This window comes from Nuphar pumila, chromosome 17, assembly GCF_984573655.1.
Source record: "Nuphar pumila chromosome 17, dmNupPumi1.hap1.1, whole genome shotgun sequence".
In the NCBI taxonomy this organism is placed as follows: domain Eukaryota; kingdom Viridiplantae; phylum Streptophyta; class Magnoliopsida; order Nymphaeales; family Nymphaeaceae; genus Nuphar; species Nuphar pumila.
The window spans coordinates 8,825,855-8,847,242 of NC_143265.1; the positions used below are offsets into that span (position 1 = coordinate 8,825,855).

Genomic DNA, 21,388 nt, shown 5'->3' on the forward strand with positions numbered 1-21,388 from the left:
TAATTGAAAAAAAATTAAAATTCTCATCTATGCTAATTAAAATAAAAAATAAAAAATTCCATTATTCTAAGTTCTAACCAAAATCAAGAATTAAAAAAAAAATACATGACACCCTAAAACGATAATCCAAATTCATGTCATTTAAACAAATAAAAAATTGAAACCCTAATTGATAAGTGAATAAGATCTGAATTAATTTGCTAATTGAAAAAAAAACTAAAATTCTCATCTATGCTAATTGAAACAAAAAAAAAACCTTAAATTCTATTATTTAATTTCTAACCAAAATCAAGAATTAAAAAAAATACATGACACCCTACATGCATAGTCCAAATTCATGTCATTTAAACAAAAAAAAAATTTAAACCCTAATTAATAAGTGAATAAGAACTGAATTAATTGAAAGAAATACATGCAAATTGAAACAAAAAAAACAAATATCCATCGGGCACCACCAGTGCCCACCCTGACCCAGGCACTGCCCTTGTGAAACGTGGGTCAGAGTGCGTGGGCACTCCCCAGTGTGAAACGCTGGTCAACTGCCCACCCTGACCCATATCCCTCTTAAGGAAAATTTATGGGTCAGGGTAGGCACGTGCCCACCCTCCTGTAAACGTGCCTCCGCCCCTGTGCATACATCCATTACAGTATTCATTTCTCGCTTGTAACTCGAAGTACTTGAGCTATCATAGAGTGTTTTCTTACGAAACCTATATTGAGCTCCGAAGAGAAATTCTTTGGCGTTGAATCAGGGACAAAATGATGAAAAAGTTGGTTGAATACCTTCAATAATGATTATTGCATGGGAACATTTTCCTCGTTCCTTTTGTTGAGCATAAAGATGCACATCAGGTTTAATGAGTTCTAACATCTTCCAAATTTCACTGTGTTCACCTTCCTCGTTCTTTTTATTGAGCATAATGATCCACGTCAGGCTTTAATGAGTTCTAATATCTTCCAACCATTTCATGTTGGCCTTCCTCATTCCTTTTATTGAGCATAATGATAAACATCAGGCTTTAAAGAGTTCTAATATGCAGTGTCAAGCAAGCATTTCCGCTTTCTCCGTCAAAAAAAGGTATTGATGGAATCGGGTTGGAACGCAAAATGGCTCTCGATTGGGGGATTTGGTGTTAGTGGAACATGAAGGAAAAATTATTTATACCAAAAGAATATTTCTCCATTTCAATTTGTTGAGCCTTCATATGGAGAACTTATAGTTGAAATCTTTTAGAGGGCATTGAATTATGCCCCTATGGTGCTTATCTCACAAGGGAAGGAAAAAATAAAGAAATAAATGTGAAAGAACATGCAATAAAGAAAAATTGAGCTTCATATTTCCCATACCATGTCTACCAAAGATCACAGAAAACAATCCGCAGGCTTAAAATCACTACTCTTTCCTGGTAAAATATACAATTGTTCCATAAATTTATTAATAGTACCACTAAATTCTACAAAATATCCAAAACTTGCTAAAAATATCAACAGCCTTTTCGAAAGATAACACACTGAGAGAGAGAGAGAGAGAGAGAGAGAGAGAGAGAGAGAGAGAGAGAGAGAGAGAGACGAATCTCTCTGCTTTGTTTAGTTGATGCTAATTCACAGATGAGCAACATACATATGTAATCCATGAATGTATTCCTCTGTTCTTCCGCTTCACTTTCTTATTGCCGAGGTTCCTTGCAGGAGAATTGATCTTCATCCTACCATCATTTGTTGCTGAAGGGTTTGCTTTGGTTTTTGATGGATAAACTTTCTCTGATGCCAATTCAGGAGCTTTTGTTTCTGAGCTTGACTTTGGCTGAATGGTGTCACCCTCTGATTTAAGATAGCCTTTAGATGTTTCCTTATGGTCTTCAAGGTGCATGCCTTTCTCTGTACTTTCCACAAGAAGGCTTTTTAAAGGGCTATGCGTTTTCCCTGAGGTCACCACTTTCGCAATGATCTCTTCATTTTTCTTTCTTCCTTGTGAGTCATTTACCAATGGAGGCAGAGAAGGAAACCATGCAGCTTCAGTGACAGTAGAGGCTGGATTTTGGGCAGCATCTGCTGGTTTCATCTCAGCAGGGTTGGTGTTTTTGGTATTTTCTCTCTTGGGCTCCACCAGGGTCATGAAAGAAGGTGGCTCAAAAATGTCGGCAGTATGCGCATTTTGATGTGGCTCAGAAACCACATTAATCTTCAAATTATCACTACCAGTTACTTCCTTTATTATTTGAATTTTACTCTCTGCCTGATCACTATTCAATGGTGCATCTGCATCTCCAGTAGAGCAACCTGTTCCATCAGTGACATCATATAAACTAGTTTGGTAAGCACTATAGCAATCAGAATAATTGTTAGTGATTGTCAAAGTAGATACATTGATTAAACCCCCATACATATAAAATGAAGCGACTGTTATAACTCTTGCACATTTTGCAAGATACATAAATTCCCCCCTAAACCAAATATTTTATTAGCATAAATCGATCTAGGAAGGCTAAAATAGAAACATGTGAAGAAAATTAGAAAGTTGGTGTGCGATAAGAACATAATAAAAGTACCAACAGGGGCTCCGCTTGTCTGGTAGGAGCAGCTAGTGCCAGTCACCTTGTGTTGGGACGTTGCAAGTTCGAATCCCAATGGTATCTTTGTATAACTGCTAGGGGTCTGCCTAACCCCAGCTTGCCTTAAAAAAAAAGAATAAAACAAAAGCAAGATTTGTGACCCTACAAAGTTTTAGAATGGCTGTTGACAGCGTCACAAAGTTTTAGTGCCAACATACTTGGACTGGAGACCCATAAAATTTACAGTTAGTAGAAATTTTGTAGAAGTTAAATAGAAGAAGAGGATAGAGATTTTACAACAGAAGAAAAATCCAAACATCAAGGAAGCAATTTTATCACTATAAACTTGAAGCAACTGTCAGAGCCAATCAAGAGCATTTGAAGTGACATTTTGTATAGAAAGAACATATGAAATGCGTGAGTGGGAAGATCCATTTAGTTTGTGACAAGACAGACGTGGAAGCCCACCTGAAGAATCTGACTACCAGTACCATGGCCCTAATGGATCTAGGAAACAGGTTCACTTTAACCAACTTGATAAACTTGAAGTAGTAGCCTTCAATCAGGATATGGATAAAAATGAGGAATGTTGATAATCAGGGCATGTCACCCTTGATCAGTCCTCATATTTGACCTAAATGATTCTACTCAAGGGGAGCTTACCAAGAGGAAGAACAGTTCCCGTGACTACTATATCCAAAGATCCTCTAAACAGTAGCATATCCATGAATTTGCCGATGCTGACATCAAGCACCAGGCAAGACTAATCGAAGATGAAAAGGTGCAGAGAGCCAACCTCATGATGCACTGCTGTCCCAATGCATATTCAGCCATGATTCCAGCTGTCACGGGCCTATTTCCTTCAATAGACCAGCGTGACGCGACGATCCTTCCTTACAGCCGCAAGCCTACTTATCGCTTGCTTGCCGATCGCACAAGCTTGTAATCAGAGTGCAAGAGCAAGAGAGAATAGAGGGAGAAGAATTGCAATCACAAGAAGCAATCACAACGAGGGTGAACAAAAGAAAACTCAACGCGTTTGATTCATTCACAATTTTGCCCACAGACGCATTACAGTTCAAGTATACGGGCTGCCCCTTTGGGGTATTGATTCACTGAACCGGGCAGCTTACATCAAACTTAACAAAAGCAAAACAGCCTCTAGACGCAACTTTACAATGTAAGTCACAAGGGAACATGCTCCCCCCTTCAAATCATGCGCCGTCCTCGACGCCACCTGTTTCATGGTAAGCCCTGACTTCAGTCGGGTACCGGATGTTCATCCGAAAAGTTGGCTTCCACGTAGATTTCGTTGTTTCCTCCCACTGCACTAGGTATTTCTTCGCTTCACCCAAGTAGTTGACCTTGTGGCGAAGGATCTGACTGAGGTGCTTCTCGGCCCGTTGTGTTGTCGGGGCCCTCTGCATGATGGGAGCGCGTTGTGGCACGCTACGTTTCGGGTCTCCATCATCTGTATGGAACTGTTTGAGGTTACACACGTGGAACACCGAGTGCACCTTGAAATCTAGAGGCAACTCCAGTTTGCCCACCTTCTTTGTGATGGTGAATGGTCCTTCATACTTTCTGATCAGTCCGCGGTGCCGTCTGTGGAAGATGCCTGTGCGACCAGGATAAAGCTTCACAAACACTTGGTCCCCAACTTGGAACCCAGCGGGCCAACGATGCTTGTCCACCCACTTCTTCATTCTCTTTTCCGCCTTATGTAGGAATGCCTTCGCCAACTCATTTTGCTCATGTCAGTCTCGAACAAACTGATAGGCGAAGGATGACCTTTCCTTTTCTTGTGCGGCAAGAGTGTGCGGGGTCAGCGGTTGCTGCTCAATGGCTATTTCAAATAGGTTGTGGCCTAAAGACTCGCTCTTCCGTAAATTGTAACAGAATTGTACCACGTCAAGGGGTTTCACCCAATTTTTCTGATTGGCACTAACAAAGTGCCTAAGGTACTGTTCGAGTATCCCGTTGATGCGCTCTGTTTGCCCATCTGTCTGCGGATGAAAGCTTGTTGAAAACAGCAAATCAAAGCCAAGTAGCCAAAATATCTCACGTCAGAACTTGCCCGTAAAGCGAGCATCGTGATCACTCACAATGCTCTTTGGTATGCCCCAATGCTTCACCACATGCCTTATAAACAACTTTGCAGGGCACTACTTCGAAGCTGGGATGAAAATGGCATACTTTGAGAAAAAATCAACCACCACTAGGATTGAGCTGGTGCCATCTACCTTCGGCAGACTAACGATGAAGTCCATGGATATGCTTTCCCAAGGACATTCCGAAATCGATAGAGGCTCAAGGAGGCCGACAGTCTTCTGGTTGATCCCCTTGTCTTGCTGGTAGACGAGGCATGTTCGCACATATCCCTCCACATCATCTCTCATCTGCGGCCAATAGTAGCCGCACTCAAAGAGTGCTAAGGTCCACTCCTGACCATGATGGCCGGCCCATAATGTATCATGGCACTCCTTGAGCAATTATCGGCAGAGGCTTCCTCACCGCGGTACGAAGATGCATCCCCCTTTTGTCACGAGGAAGTCGTCCTGTAGCCAAAATCGCTGAGTCTTCCCTGCTTGTGCCAAAGAAACAAGGTGTTGTGTCGTCGAATCCTGCTACGTACCTTCGCGGATGCAGCTCAGCAAAGCGCCCTCCAAATGCACTTCGAAAGGCTCCGCACGGGCAATAGCCAGTTCAGCCCTGCTGCTAAAGGCGTCCACCACAACATTGGTCTTCCCAACCTTGTACTCTAAGGCAAAGTCGAACTCAGCCAAAAACATCTGCCACCAAGCTTACTTAAGTGTTAGCTTCTTTTGTGTATGAAAATAGCTCGTGGCAACATTGTCCGTCTTGACGATGAACTGGACACCCAGAAGGTAGTGCCGCCAAGTTCTAAGGCAATACACGATGGTGGTCATCTCACGTTCATGCACCATGTAACGCCTCTCTGCATCTTTTAGCTTATGTCTCTTATATGCGATCGGATGGCCATCCTACATAATAACTTAGCCGATGGTAAAGTTCGAGGCGTCTGTGTGGACCTCGAAGGGTTTTGAGTGATCAGGCAGTCGCAACACTGACTCCCTCACTAAACCTTTCTTCATATCATCAAAGGCATCTTGACACACTCTTGTCCAGAGTCATACCCGATTCTTCTTTAACAAATCTGTGAGGGGTGCAACAATGAGGGAGTAGCCTTCGATGAAATGCCGATAGTAGTTTGCCAAAATAAAGAATGACCGCAACTCTGGCACTTTGCTTGGTGGAACCCATTCCTAGATGACCCTTACCTTTTGCCCATTTATACACAGCACACCACGCCCCACAACGTGGCCAAAAAAGCTGATCTCCTCCTGCCCGAAGAGATACTTCTCTTATTTAACACAAAGGTTATTCTCCTTCAGCACTTGAAACACTATTCGCAAGTGCCCGACATGTTCCTCCATATTGTTGTTGTAGATCACGATATCATCCAGGTAGACTACCACGAACTTGTCTAAGTAAGGGTAGAAAATCTGGTTTATTAAAGTCGTGAACGTGGCTGGAGTATTCGTCAACCTGAATGACATTACTAAAAATTCATAAGCACCATAGCAGGTGACACAAGTTGTCTTCGGCTCATCACCTTCAGCAATCCTCACCTGCCAGTAACCTGATCACAGATTTAGCTTAGAAAAGATATGGGCACTGCCTAACTGATCGAACAAGTTTGCTATCAGTGGTAACTAGTACTTGTTCTTCACCATGACCTTGTTCAAAGCACGATAATCCACACACAATCGCTTGGAGCCATAATGTTTCATCTGAAATAGGACTGATGCGCCAAATGGGCCTTTCGATGGACAAACGATGCCTGTATCCAACATCTTGTCCAGCTGCCTGCGCAGCTCTTTCAACTCAGCTGGCCCCATGAAGTATAGAACTATTGCGGGAGGCTTCGCTCTCGGAGTCAACTCAATCTTATGGTCGACCTCGCATCTTGGTGGTAGACGCTTCGACAATTCTGGAGGCATCACCCCCTGAAACTTCGCCAACAGTGGGGCTAGGGTTGGCGACACTGCTGCTTGCACCTTCTTTTCTTCTGCGCGCATGACAACTAAGAATGTATGTTCCCCACGCTTGGCACCTTCAACTGCATTGCCGACAACACTGAAGTCTTGCGTTTCTGTATAAGGCACTGCACTGTGTGGGACAAGTTTGGCCCCATGATCGTCAACGTGTTAAACTTGGACAACATCATAACATTCTGGCTCCGCAGAAACTCCATACCCAAAATCATCTTAAAATCGTCCAGGGGCACCACAAAGAAGTTGGCTTTGCCGACCCAACTCCCCACTTGGATAGCCACATCTCTTGCTTTACCAAGGATGAGCTTGGCCTCAGAGTTCACTGTTTTGAAGGTCTTCTGCTTTGGCCCGGGCTTCAAGCCCAACCGCTTTGTCTCTTCCCGTGAGACGAAGTTGTGTGTGGCCCTGGAGTCTATCATTGCTGAAGTAGACTTTCCATTCATAATAACTTCGAGATACATCAGTTCTTTGCTAACCTGCATGTTCTCAAATGCGCAACTTCTAGCTGCATTGATCAACCACATGGCTCCCATCCGCAGTTGCATAGTCTCAGTGCCGCTGCATTCTGCCTGCGCTGCATTGGCTTGCCCATAGTCCTTTACAAGATGCTTTGGACACTGTCTGACAATATGCCTATCACCACAGAACCAGCATGTCACAACCACACCCTTATTGTTGTTGTTATACTTTGTGTAGTTCCGTTTCTTGTCGGATTGGTGGCGTGTCGACGCCTCACATTTGCTGTCGCGTTGCTCATCCTTTTTGCCTCCGTGGTCAGGCTTCTTCCCGACTTTGGTTGATGGGGTGAAGGGCTTACGCTGAGTGTCATCTAAGCGCTTGGCTGTTACGTATGCATCTTCCAAAGTACTGGGGTTACTCCTTTCCACTTTGAACTGTGCCCATGGCTGAAGTCCCACAATGAACCATACCTCAAGCATAAGTTTCTGGAACGTTCTGACATACTCTTGTAATGAACCAGTATGTTTAAGATCCACTACCATCCTGTAAGCCTGTCTTTGTGCATTCTTCGATATAAAGTAGTGACACAGTTTCATTTCGAAGTCGTCAAAGGTGCCTATCACGCATTGACCCCTCTCTATGTCACTGCGCTTTCGCCTCCACCAAGCGATAGCATCTCCATCCAGTAGGGCTGCTTCAGCCTTGATCCTGAGATCTTTAAGCATCACATTCTGAATATCTAAGTAGTCTTCTACTTGGAACAAGAAGTTCTCAATGGCCTTACTGTCGCAAGAACCATTGAACTTTGCTGGTCTTGGCATATCAATCATTGATAGCCTCTCACAATTTTCCCCATTTAGGGTCACTGTCCACTGCAATGTGCGGTTTTTCAACTGAAGTTCCCCTACTTCAGTCTGCAAGTCAGCCACTGTTGTCATCAATGAAGTGACCTGTTCCATCAGTAAGATCACCTGCTCTTGCAGGCTCGCCACCACATCATTCAGTCCACCGAATGATTCAACTGTACATGAAATCATTTTTTCGTGCGAAGTCATATCTTCCACCAGCCTGTTGACAGTTGCAGCCATTTGCTCTTGGCCCCGAGGTGAACCCATCTCCTCAGCTTTGGCAACTGCCTTGCCTTTGGTGCTACACAAGTTTTGATAAGGTGTCACGATGTCTTGCTCACAAATCGTAGCCTGTTGACGCATCTGTCGACACCGACTTCGGAGTCCCTTCCTCGACACGAGAACGGGCTCTGGTACCACTTGTCACGGGCCTATTTCCTTCAATAGGCCAGCGCGGCACGATGACCCTTCCTTACCGCCGCAAGCCTACTTATCGCTCGCTTGCCAGTCGCGGAAGCTTGTAATCAGAGTGCAAGAGAGCAAGAGAGAATAGAGGGAGAAGAATTGTAATCACAAGAAGCAATCACAATGAAGGTGAACAAAAGAAAGCTCAACACGCTTGATTCATTCACAATTTTGCCCGTAGGCGCGTTACAGTTCAAGTATACGGGCTGCCCCTTCGGGGTATTGATTCACCTGAACCGGGCAACTTACATCAGACTCAACAAAAGCAAAACAGACTCTAGACGCAACTTTACAATGTAAGACAAAAGAATTGACATATTTCTAATGTACGTAGGGATGGCAGTGGACTGGGGGAAAGCGGGGCCCCACCCCGCCTCACCCCGTTTGGACCAGGGATGAAGGATATGAAACGGGGATGGAGGCGGGGGTGGAGGATAAAATCCATCCCCGCCGCGGAGGCGGGGCGGGGGTGGACGTGCACTTTTCCCCGCCCCGCCCCGTCCCCGCCACGATCCCCGCCTAATCCCCGCCCCAACCCCGCCCCAACCACTTTTCCAGGCAATATCCCCGCCCCGCCCCACCTCATCCCCGTTTGGACCGAGGATGAAGGGTATGAAACGGGGATGGAGGCGGGGGTGGAGGATAAAATCCATCCCCGCCGCGGAGGCGGGGCGGGGGTGGAGGATAAAATTTTGAGGCGGGGCGGGGGTGGAAACCTTGTCCCCCGCCCCGCCCCACTGCCATCCCTAAATGTACGTGATGGGATGACTAGTCCCATCTACAGTAACAATATTATCTTTGCTATGATAAGAAATCAACGTCAAGAACTTAACCTCATCACCCTTGATGTGATTTAGCAGCCCCAAAATCAAGATACCACACCCCCTTTCTTATTCTGCTTCAAATTGAGTCCTACAAGGGCAACAAGTAATAACTACTTATTTATAGGTAATTGTCCTTTACCACTACTTTGTCCACTTGTTTGACCCCCAAATTGGATCTTGCCTTGATTTTTGTATTGTGTTATCCCTTTATTATACCTGGGATTATCTTTAAATCAACAATTTTCTTTAACATGTCCTAGTTTCTTCCATATAAAACAAGTAGGAATAAGGTGTCACCCTTGTGATGTAATGTTAGGGGAAATATTTGGTATGGGAAGTATACCTCGACATCCCTGATTACCTCCACGACCATATCCTCTGCCTCTAAAATATCTACCTCTTCCATGACCACGTGACACATTAATGACCAGAATTTCCTCAGTATCACTAGTGGCATCTGTATAAACAGTGAGAGTCATCTCGTAATGTAACAATTTGGCCTTTAGATTTTCAAATGTAAGAAACATCTCTGAATACTGCAAGGTAGTAGAGATGACATGATAATCAAGGCCAAGACTACTGAGAATCTGCTAGACCATATCCTTATCTGATACTTCGTAACCAACCATGACAAGTTGATCAGTGATATTTTTAATCTTATTAAGGTATTCCATAATAGACATGAAACCTTTCTTCAGATTTTAAAATTCTTTCTTTAAAAACATAATCCTAGATTTTGATGTCTAAGAATATGTCTCGACTAATTTAGTCCAAAATTATAGAGCCAAGCAATCATCGACACTTTAATAAGAACCTTCTGTGATAATGTGGAAATGATGTACACAACCAAAGCCTGATCCTTTTTCATTCATGAAATAAAATGAAATTACAACTCCTTTGTATCCTCCTTGATGATATACTATGGTGGAGGGATGATGAACCCATCAAGTTGCCCAGAGAGATCTTGACTCTTAATAAAAGGAGTTATTTGCTTCTTCCAAGTTAGAAAGTTGGCATTGTTCAAATTTTCAGAAACCAATTGAGGTAAAAAGGTAGAAGACAGGGACAATTGAGGATTTGAATCCATAAGTAGAGCAAGGTGAACCAAGATAATAAAGAATATAAACCAGAACAATAGTACTCGACCAATCACGTCAATATAAAAAACTAAATAACCCAAAACTTGACCGCCTTTTTTTTTTGGTCGGTATACCACTATAGACAGGAAAAGATCAAAGTCTCATCAGAAACTCACAGTTTCGGATATGAAAAAATATATTTATGTGCTAATGGGATAAAGTGACGTGATGGTGAAGAATCACAAAAAAATAAGATTTAACCAAAGTTACTGGAGGCTTCTTAGATAGGTGGGAAGCCTGCTTCCCGAAAACTTGCTTCGGAAGCGCGATACTCCTCGCTTCCGAAACTTGATGGGAATCTCGATTCTCCCACACTTATATGCTTTCTACACACTTCATCTATTCTTTTTATATATTTTCTGTACTTTTCATATTTTTTATGTGTTTCCTCTCATGTTTCTCACTCACTTCCATGTGCTTTTTCTAAATTGGCAAATCATTTTTAGATTTTGTTAAAAATTTAATTTTTACACTAAAAAATCATGAAATTTAAGAATAGTCACTTTTATTTTAGTTTTTATTTGCATTCCATTTCTATTTCCATTCAATTCTTATATTGCTTTTTTTATTCATCGCTTCTCACTTCCTATGCATTTTAAAAATTTAAAATGCATCGCTTCTCACCTCCAATCCACTTCCTCTATCGTTTTCCGCATCCTCTTCCTAGTCTAGCAACCTTGGATTTAACTATAAATCTGAATTCAAATCTGCAAGTCTGAAGAAGGAAGAACAAGATTCAAGAAGGAAGATAATATCGACAAAAGAAAAACAAATGAAAGAAAGTGTGACATCAAAATAGAAGAAGAGAAGAAGAAAATAGGTTGAGAAATTGACGTCAACCAAGAAAGGACTAGGCAAAGATTGAAAAAACATGTTAAGATGAGAAAGCTTATGCAATCAAATAATAGCAGCACCAGAAACGATTGGGAACAAATGGATTTAAGACTTATAAAAGAAATAGAGAAGAAAAAGAAGGGAAAAGAGGAGGAAACTTGGAGAAGAAGCAAAGAAAAATACCCAAGATCTCTTAGAACATACATCAATAGATCCGATCAGTCGATCTCTTTCTCTAATAACATGTTAATTTTGGTATCTATTGATGTCCAGAGTAGCCACAAGGAAGAATAGGGAGAGACGAAAAGGCGTTTTTCTGCTAAATAACGATTCCCAATAGGGATATCGTGTGAGAGCATTGCCATATATTGAAAACTTAACTTACATGCAGTTTTACATATTTGCCCATATCTAATACAATACAAGAGACTAAATACAAAAGGGCTGTATGGGAAAGAATAAAATAAATGAAGAAACAGAAGGTAACGTCTGACCAATTTACATATTGGATCTGGATTCAAAACCCAGACCCAACAAACGTTATCTCTCAATATTGCAGTCTTTTGTTGTTATTAATATTTAACACCCCAGATCGTGATCAAGACAAAAAATGGATCCTTTCTAGCAACCCAATATTACATGATTTTCTTTGGTTCAGTCACATTGCCACCCCTCATCGTGATTGTAATGTCCTGCTGCCACTGTAAACTTGTAAACAAAATAAGACCACTTAGCCTCTTTCTCTCAAGCTAAATCTAGAGCAGCAATCTAGATTCTTCCCTAAGCCTGCAGGTCTTCTATCAAACATGAGAGCAAGGGCTTACAGAGTTGAAGGGTGGATCAATATAATAAAAAAAAAGACAAGAAAAAAGAAGAAAAGATTAAAGAGGTCAAGAGTGAAAGACTGAAGAGATATTGCTTAGATGACAAAGCATATAAAGTAGATGAAAATGAAGCAAGCAAAGATTACATGCCAAAGAAAGGTATGCCCCATTTTCTATACGTCATCCCACAACATTGTTGTCATTCTGAACCACCATTGCAATGAATAATAAGAATAACAATAATTGGAAATGCTTTTCCAAACTACAAAGTTGATGCAATAGCTTAGCGACTTTCTTAGCCTTCAGGTTCCATTATCAAACAACACAATATGGGCCTAGAACAAGTATAAGCCATTAAGGACAAAAGCACATGCTGATACCTCTTTCAGCAACAAATTAAGGACTAAGGCTCATATCAAACCAGCAGTAACTTAAATAGTGCAAAACATATGAAAGCAATTTTTGGTCATTGAAGAGATACTTGAAGCAAAAATATGAGACCAAATAGGACAATCCTTATACAGTGGATGAGAATAAATATAACATAAAAGATCAAAAGCATACCTGAACCAGAAACAGTATAACCTTCCATCCTGCCTGTTTGGCCAATTGAAGTCTGTGTATCACTGACTCCTGCAGTTGTTTCAAGACTTGATCTGGAGGCAGTAAGACAGTCCTCACCTTGTACACAATTAATCTTCAAACTGTCAGAAGAGGCCATTTCAATCAATTCTTTTATGCTGTCTTTTACACTACTGTCTTCACGGGGACTAACAGATCTTGGACCATCAGATATTGCAAGGTATGCTAAGGATGACTTTTCATCATCGGAGATTTGTGATGCTGTGTCAGGAACTTTTACATCAGTCTGAGATCCATCCTCATGGTTCTGGCTTGATCTTAATTCCTCAGGAAGTTTCTCTTCAACCTTAGAGTCCAATGGAAGTTGATCTTTCTTAAGTTCTTTTGCCAAAGGAGCATGTCCAGTGCTGGAAACATCAACATGTTTTTTTGGGATTCCTCTCATATCCATGCTCTGATCGTCCTTCTCCCCATAAGCTAGTACAGTTTTTTCATCTGAATAGCTGGCATTTGCATCTCCACTCTGGACATTGTAGTCTCTTGTATCAATAACCCTGGCATCAGCAACAGTAGGTGAGAGTTTACATTCCTTCATACCAATATCTGAATGAATGTATGGCATTGAGTCTGGTCGATCACTGGTGGATGATGCATCAAGAAACTCTGACATGGTTGGTGAATGTTCCTCACTGCTTTCCTTTTTGTTAAAATCAATAGTTTTATCACTAATCCTGATGTTAGGGTCACCAGTCATCCCAATTCTAGAGTTATCATGGGCAATCTCTTTATCAATAAAATCTGCTTGTGCAAGCTCTAATTGACCTTCAGAGTCTACAGATGATGCTAAAACCCCATCAGTGCCAGAAATTGAAACATGAGTATTTGGAAGATCTTCCTGTTGCAACCTATTTTCAGTTGGATAGCTTATCCCATTATCCGATTTACATGGATCTATGACCACATCCTCAGCAGTCAGTGGCATTATTGGTGTTGCATCTCCTGGCGCCACAGATGAGCAGGTATTGAGTCTACTCAATTGTCCAGCATAATCAATACAGACCAATTCAGAAACATCATTTCCACATTTACCTTCTGATAAAATGGTCGGTGGGGAATTTTCCTTGCGCTCTGCCCATACATTGCTCTGGTCAATTGATTTATCATGACCAGTAACAACATTATTCATAGAGCTTGTCCATGCATGGAGATTGTCTGCATGAGCTTGTGTAGTAGGAATGGTAGTCATACATTCACCATGTTCTCTGTCTACCACCTCTTGAATAAAATCTGCTTGTACAAGCTCTACTTGTCCTTCAGAGTCTACAGATGCTGCTGAAACCCCATCAGTGACAGAAGTTGAAACATGAATTTTCGGAAGATCTTCTTGTTGCAACCTATTTTCAGTTGGACAGCTTATCCCATTATCTGATTGACATGGATCTATGACCACATACTCAGCAGTCCGTGACATTATTGGTGTTGCTGCTGTTGCATCCCCTGATGCTGAAGATGAGCAGGTGTTGAGTTCACTCAATTGGCCAGCATAATCACTACAGATCAATTGAGAAACATCACCTCCACATTTACCTTCTGATGAAGTGCTCAGTGGTGAATTTTCCTTGCTTGCCACACATGCATTGCTCTGGTCATTTGATTCATCATGACCACTAACAACATTATTCATAGAGCTTGCCCATGCATGGAGATTGTCTGCATGAGCTTGTGTAGGAGAAAGCATTGTTACACATTCTCCATGTTCTCTGTCTACCACCTCTCCAATTTTGGTTTTTTGTTCAGGGGTTATGTGTTGCACTTTTTCTGGTGGAGAACTGCTCGTGATATGTGCTTCATTTGAATAAGCAATTGCAACTTCTGGATAGTCACCTGTATCTGTTGATGCTTCAGTACCAGTAGGGAACAAAGAAACTTCTTGTTTCACAACATGAAGTTCTTCATGAACATCAGAAGAAGCCTCCAATAAGGTTCCAGGATGTATAGATGTGGGAAGTGCTGGATATGGTGCACTTTTGTCCATGTTTCCATGACAATCACAACAAAGGTTGGTGGCACCCTGAATTGTCCTTGTCGATTCCTCACTAACTGTATGAAATGAAGGAATTACCTGTCTCACTGAACTCAGATCTTCATAAACATCAGAACTTGTGTTAGCAACATGTCCTAGAGGTTGATTTGTGGGAAGTATGGAAACTGATCTGTCATCATCTTTGATTCCATCACTCTGACCACTTTCAGATCCAATTTTCCCAACTTCTGATTCAATAAGAATGCTTTTGTCCGTAAATTGAGTAACCGGGGATAAAGCATCCACAACACCAGATTTTACTGTCCCAGATCCAGAAGTAGCATCAAGTGATAGTTCATTTGGAGAGACCTGCATCACATTAGCTTTATCACCCTGCTCACTTTCAGTTCCAGTTTTCCCAACTTCTGATTCAATAAGCATGCTTTTGTCTGTAACTTGAGTATCCAAGGATAAAGCATCCACAACACCAGATTTGACTGTCCCAGATCCTGAAGTGATACCAAGTGGCAGTTCGTTTGGAGAGATCTGCATCACTGGAGCAACAACATGAATTTCTGTACCAGAGTAGGTTTCAGAGCCAGGTGCCTCTAAATGGTCAACATTATCCTTCAAAGAGCCTTCAAGCTCTGTAGGACCTTCTATTTTTTCATAGGTATGGTCTCCAGAACTTCCATTCTCATTTGTTCTCTCCTGATAATCATGACACATATCAAACTGAATTTCACTTTGTGCATATTCTTTCTCATTCTCACAAACTTTAATACTTGTATCCCTCAGAGAACCACCCAGTAAATTCCCAGATTGCGCCTCAGCTGCATCATATGATGATAAAAATGAACTGCTTCTATCTTTAATTTCCATGGAATCTGTTGTTAAACAAACTGCATCATCAGACAATGGCATCTTCCCCTCCAGCAGCTCCACTTTGGCTTCCAAAGTTTGATCACTCTGTTGCTGTGTAACATGCCATTGGTTCTTCTTGTTCAGAGCACCAGCTGCAGGTGAAGGCACATAGCTATCTCATGTTAGATTAATAACTTCCACCCAAGGGACTGAAGTATGAAATCTATAACATCCATCATTTTGATGAAAAAAAGCTTTGGTGTTATACCCACAAACACGTGTTCATTCTTGAGGGAATTTCTATAAATGGAAAACAAGTGCTTCTTTATGAGAAAATATCAGAAATATGCAGTCATGAACCTTGACCATCAATATGGAACTAGAAGTAAACATGAATCTTCACAAAGATACATGCTGAGTAATCCAAGAAAGAAATCTTTCATCACCAATTACAAATGATAACATGTTCCTCAAATTTGCACATAAATCCAAAAAACCAGATACATTATTTAGAAAAATCCATATGCTAAACTTGCAGAATCAACCATAATGGCGGCAAGGTTGCTGAATGAATCATACAAAATTCCATGATAGAAAATAAAAGTTTAAAAGATCAAGAAAAGTAGCCATTCGTCCCTAGCCTTTTTAAACAGTATTTCCTCCTCAATACCTCGAGGACAGATTCATAGCTGATCATCTTATTCAATCTACTATTTACAGTAAGAAACTTAGCCTAATTAACCAATGAAAGCAAGCAGTATCCTCTCATGTTTACAACCGCATACCATATGCTTTTCACAAAACCGGTTGAAGAGATAATAACCAAAGCAAATATGGAGTACCAGTCATCAAATAGATAAGATTATCGAAGAATCTGGTCTAGTTCAAACCCTGTTTGTTCTCAGTTTAGCAGATTTAGTGCTAAGAACATTTCCAGATCCAATGGAAACTAGTGTATACTAGAAACAGGTAACAGCTGTGAGATTGTGTAACAGAGAAACAGACCTGCTACTGATAGGGCTGCACTAATGCCACCATTGGAGTGGTTTCTTAAGCCACACCAAAATTCATAGGCTATTCCATAAACTTAGACCCCTGGACATTCCTAAAAGGACAATTCGATCAAACATAAGAGACACTATTCTACATAAGCTAGTAAGAAAACCATGCCTCGAGGCAGAACCGTTAAAGAACATATGAGGTGCGATACACAAATCATATTTTAACAGGATTTCATTAAGCATAGTTTTATCATGCCTGGAGGCAGAACCGTCAAAGCACATATGAGGTGTAACACACAAATCATATGTTACCAGGATTTCATTATGCATAGTGGAGTCTCTAAGCCACACAAACCACAAAGCTGTACAGCCTCTTGCTAAACCTTGCTAAACCTTGTGCTTAACTTATCTTTGTCCAAAACTAAATGCAGAATGCCAAAATCCATGACCTCGTCAACCTTACAGCATCACCAGCTATACGTAGCTGCCTAAGCTTTACATAAAAGGCATCCATCATAACAACAATGAATTAGAAGAAAAACTGCCAGCGACAGTTGAACATTAGAAGAACAATACGGAAAAAGAAACTGGTCTATTAACTTTAATAAAGGAATTACTTATTTTTAAACACATAACGAAGTTAGGCACGTGCGAAGTTTTTATAAAATACATGTTTGACAAGAACAGTGTAGGTGGCCTAACTATTTCCATTTGGAGGATATGTGAGAATAAGAAATGACAATCTATGGCTTATCCACAGTGGTCAGTATCAATGCAAATCAACCTGAATCGGCTGATTCCTATCGTATCGTATCGGCCCAAAATCGATTAGATAAGGGTGATTCAACCCTTAGTCGATTTTTAATATTTTAATAATCTTTTTAAAAATTTTAATCATTTTTTTACATTACAAAAAACAATCTGATTCAGCCCATCCTTGTAAAGGCTACCATATCCTTTTGGGATTTATACGGCTGCAGACTTTCATGATCACAAGAGAGAGATTTCTTTTTACGCGTGGAGTGAAACAACATTTAGTTTCAATCGAAAGCCAAAACCTTTATATACACCTCATTAACCCTCAATATAAGTGATGGGCTGATGACTATTAGTTTTCCAAGCAATTCTTTCCATAACTTGGGTGGCAACTGATGTACACGAATATTGATAGTATTTTTAAATGTAACAATTTTGTTACAATATTTTCAAATGCCAATGTAATACCCAAGGAGTACGATATTTTCAAAATGGCACCTACTTTTGAAAACATCGTGTTTTTATCACAATATTGGCAAGTCTGGCATGATGAAAACATTTTGTAAGAAACTTTTCATATTGTCCTCAGAATTTCCCAAGAAAAACCAGATTTTTCAAAATATAGCGAGATTTTCCATCTCTGACATTTTGCCAAGTAATGTTGGGGGCAATAGTGGATCATATTGGGAAAGAAGTTACACATGGTGCAACCATTAAGAAAGAGTATCAGCTTATATTGGGAAATCTGACCTAGGAAGCTGTCAATCTTGTGAATATATCATTCACTAAGAGTGATTACCAGCTTAGAGATCCCAGCTCATAATGGGAATTATTTGTTTGTAAACTGTGTATAGAAGTACCTTATAAAATCCCTAGACTCAGGGATCCAAAGAATGTAGATTGTAGATATATATTACTGTAATAGAAAGACGGATATGCGGTTTTCATTCTTCCATGCATCTTCTTCTTAACTAAGAGAACAAAATCTCCTTGGATCTTTTCAAGATCTTGGTTTACTGTTTCTTTGACCAACAATTGGTATAATATAGCAAGGATTCAGCAAACTTAATCTTCCCTTGTTTTTTAAGAGGTTCCTGTGTAGACTATGAAACCTCCAAATTCTGCTCTTATTTCATAGCATAGTCGCAAATCTCAGTGATATTTTTTAAAATATCGTTTTTAACGTTATATTTTTAAAAACCATTATGACCCTGAAAAAACGTCCTTTTCAAAATATCATCTATTTTAAAATATCCCAAATCTATTTCAATATTATCACGATATCAACACTTTTTTTTGAATTTATAACCCGAAGAAACCGCACCTGGCACCAAGACCTGGTCGCGCTGGCTCAGCCACTCATACCTACGATCATCCTGCTGGAAGCGTAAAACTTGGAGGCTAGGACCCCTGACCCCGGGACCTATGCTACACATTGTCACGATATCAACACTTATTTATGATTTTTACAGTTATAATATTTTTATAACTTTAAATTTTACATGTGACAATACTTTCCAAAAAAATTTAAATTTAAGATTTTTTCCCAGAAGAGATATGTAATGAGAGCATATGGAAATCAGTTTTCATTTCCATACAAGATGAGTTATCAGAAAAATTGGGTCTTAAGAATTCTCTGGACATATGATTGTCCAATTTTTTTTTTTTATCCAGATATACGATGCAGCTTAATTGGATATCAGAAAGGACAGTTTCAAGTTTCACTAGTACCTGAAACATCGCCTTCAGCAGTGTCTAAAGCTTCAGTCTTGGATAAATCTTGTTCTAGGATGCAAGCTAACCCATCCTTTCTCAGACCAACAATATTCGGTATATGCCCATGAATTGGTTTCCCCATCAAACCAACAAAATCTTCATGTCTCTCGGTCAGTAACGATTCATTTGAACTAATCTGCGACCTGGAAACTTCAACAGAATCAGATACGAACACCGGTTTCTGTTCGACCTGGCCTTCAGCACTTGTAGCACCAACATCTGTTTCAACAGCTACAGATCCATGGTCATGCACTACAGATCCTGGTCTAGATCTGTTCTCAGAATCAGGAATAACAATGTCACTAACTTTAATCAATCCACTCTTGGGACTTGGTGCCAACTCTGAGAATTCCGTAACTGCATCTGCAAACTCTTCTTCTTCAAAACTGCTTGATGTCCCACCAACTTCTGCTACCACGCTTTTCGCCACCCCAAATTCTTGTGAACCACTACTTTTAACAGCACCAACATCGGGTTTAACTACGTAAAATGAGAAAGGAAGAGGAAAAGAAAAAAGAAACACGTCAATGAGCAATTCAACTTGGATTCAACAATCACTTTTCTCAATTATAATTGGAAGAGCAGAAGATGGCACCAAGGGAACCATGTTCTTCTTCAGGCAAATCCTGGTCGGAATCCGGCGAACTCGATCGCCCTCGCTCTCCCAAACCGCTCTTCTTCGAATCACCAAGCTTTCTGCAGTGCTTCTTATGGTTCCGCCGGTGTTTGGCATTGGGATGAGGGTTTGGATACTTCCAGCCACACTTGTGACACACCCAAACTCCATGATTGTCGCTTTCTGCACATACATTTAACACAGATCAAGCCATTCAATCAGAGTATAGCATGATGGGTAGGGAAGCAATCATACAATTATCACCACTACCCACAAAAACAAATGAATAAAGAACCAGAACACCACCACCCTCTCCCCTGAAAGGAACCTGATTTCTGGTGAAGTTACAAGCCACTAACCCACCTTCTGATTTCCATGCTTTTGATTGCTAAGTGGAAGAAAAAGCTTAGTTGTTGGAAAAAAGAAGAAAAAAGCAAGTACCAAAAGACTCTAAACTTTTCTGTTGTATGCACGCAATGAGTAGAAACCAGAGGCAGTAAAAAACTACATAAGAAAAGAGGGTGGGGGGAAAGCACATGCCTGATGCTGTCCTCTGTTTGTCTTCCTGCATTTGTAACACTACCACTCAGGACCAAAATTTAGAAACCCCCCAAATTCAACACACCCTTTCTATTTCTCTGGAGAAAGAAGAAAAAAAACCCAAGAGATTTGTGTATGAAAATGGACTTGTTATAGTCTGCAGCAGACACCAAGCAGAGCACGACAGACGTTGGGAACACAAAGAGGCGTGTATTTAATGGGAAATAAAAACAGCAAAAGATTCGGTTAAACTAATCGAGAACACAAATCGAAACTGCTCATAGACTAAGACAAAAAAAGACAAACTTCTGTGGAAAAACGAGTTGGGCTTAGAGGTATAAAGACGAAAACAAAATCAGAACGAAGCAGGAGACTGTTTGCTATGACAAGACGAGTTCTGTATATCTATAAAGAGAGAGAGAGAGTAGAATTCTCACCGGAGCGACCAACCAAGACTAAATGGCTAAAACGAAAACAGAGACTCCGTCAATTGCTGCAACCAGTCAATCATAATAAGCAGCACGCTGCAGCGCGTGGGTCCCACAATCTTGACTGACGATTAGCTTCGCCCTCTATTTTTATTGTGTTTTTCTTTAAATACTCATTATAGGTTTTTGAGGGGGTTTAAAGAGTTGACGAATAAAAATTATTATTTTTCTTGAGTTTACACAATTTTCAATTTTTTTTGTCTTTCTTGATTTCTGTGCCTAAGAGTAGTGTAACTTAATTTTATAGTAAATCGAACTCTCTCAATTTACGTTAGTATTACAAGCTGAGGTTAGGCAGACCCCACCAGTAAATATTCAATGTACCATTGAGGTTTTGAACCTGCAACGTCCCCACGACAAAGAGACTTGCAGTGACAGCTCCTACCAACAACACGGAGCCCCCAATGGTGGAGAACTTGGGAATAAAGAAATGGGAGGGTGTGTCGAATTTTGAGATCCTCCCCCGAACCATATACTACTATCAATACTACTGCTTTGATATTCTGACCCAAATCGGATATACATTGGATGGGTGGTCAGAGATTTGGGCCTCCATTTTCTATTGTCTAAATTCATTTTGTTTTATGTTTGTAACTGCTAAGTCTAGCATTTGTTCTGATTTCTGATTCTAATAAATTTCATTTCCTCTCAAAGCAAAAATTTGGGAAGTTCACCAAGTGGAAGTAATTGGGCACAGCTAGGGGTGTCAATGTCAATG

At 40.7% G+C, this 21,388-nt stretch overlaps 2 protein-coding genes across 3 annotated transcripts; both read right to left on the bottom strand.

The window, feature by feature from the left end:
- Positions 1-1,409: 1,409 nt before the first annotated feature.
- On the bottom strand, positions 1,410-17,505 carry LOC149811570 (uncharacterized). 2 transcript variants are annotated; one of them, XM_089993931.1, is made up of 2 exons: positions 12,589-17,505; positions 1,410-2,259 (listed from the first exon to the last, which is right to left on the bottom strand). In XM_089993931.1, the coding sequence occupies exons 1-2, from the start codon at positions 15,551-15,553 to the stop codon at positions 1,598-1,600; spliced, it is 3,627 nt and encodes a 1,208-aa protein (XP_089850057.1). In that variant the 5' UTR covers positions 15,554-17,505; the 3' UTR covers positions 1,410-1,597. The 2 variants fall into 2 exon arrangements, with proteins under 2 accessions (XP_089850057.1, XP_089850056.1); XM_089993930.1 differs by having other exon boundaries at positions 1,410-2,280.
- A 1,459-nt stretch (positions 17,506-18,964) lies between these two features.
- Positions 18,965-20,643, bottom strand: LOC149811571 (uncharacterized). Its single transcript, XM_089992876.1, has 4 exons — positions 20,620-20,643; positions 20,183-20,280; positions 19,622-19,825; positions 18,965-19,506 (listed from the first exon to the last, which is right to left on the bottom strand). The coding sequence occupies exons 2-4, from the start codon at positions 20,211-20,213 to the stop codon at positions 18,965-18,967; spliced, it is 777 nt and encodes a 258-aa protein (XP_089849002.1). The 5' UTR covers positions 20,214-20,280; positions 20,620-20,643.
- Between the last annotated feature and the right edge of the window lie 745 nt (positions 20,644-21,388).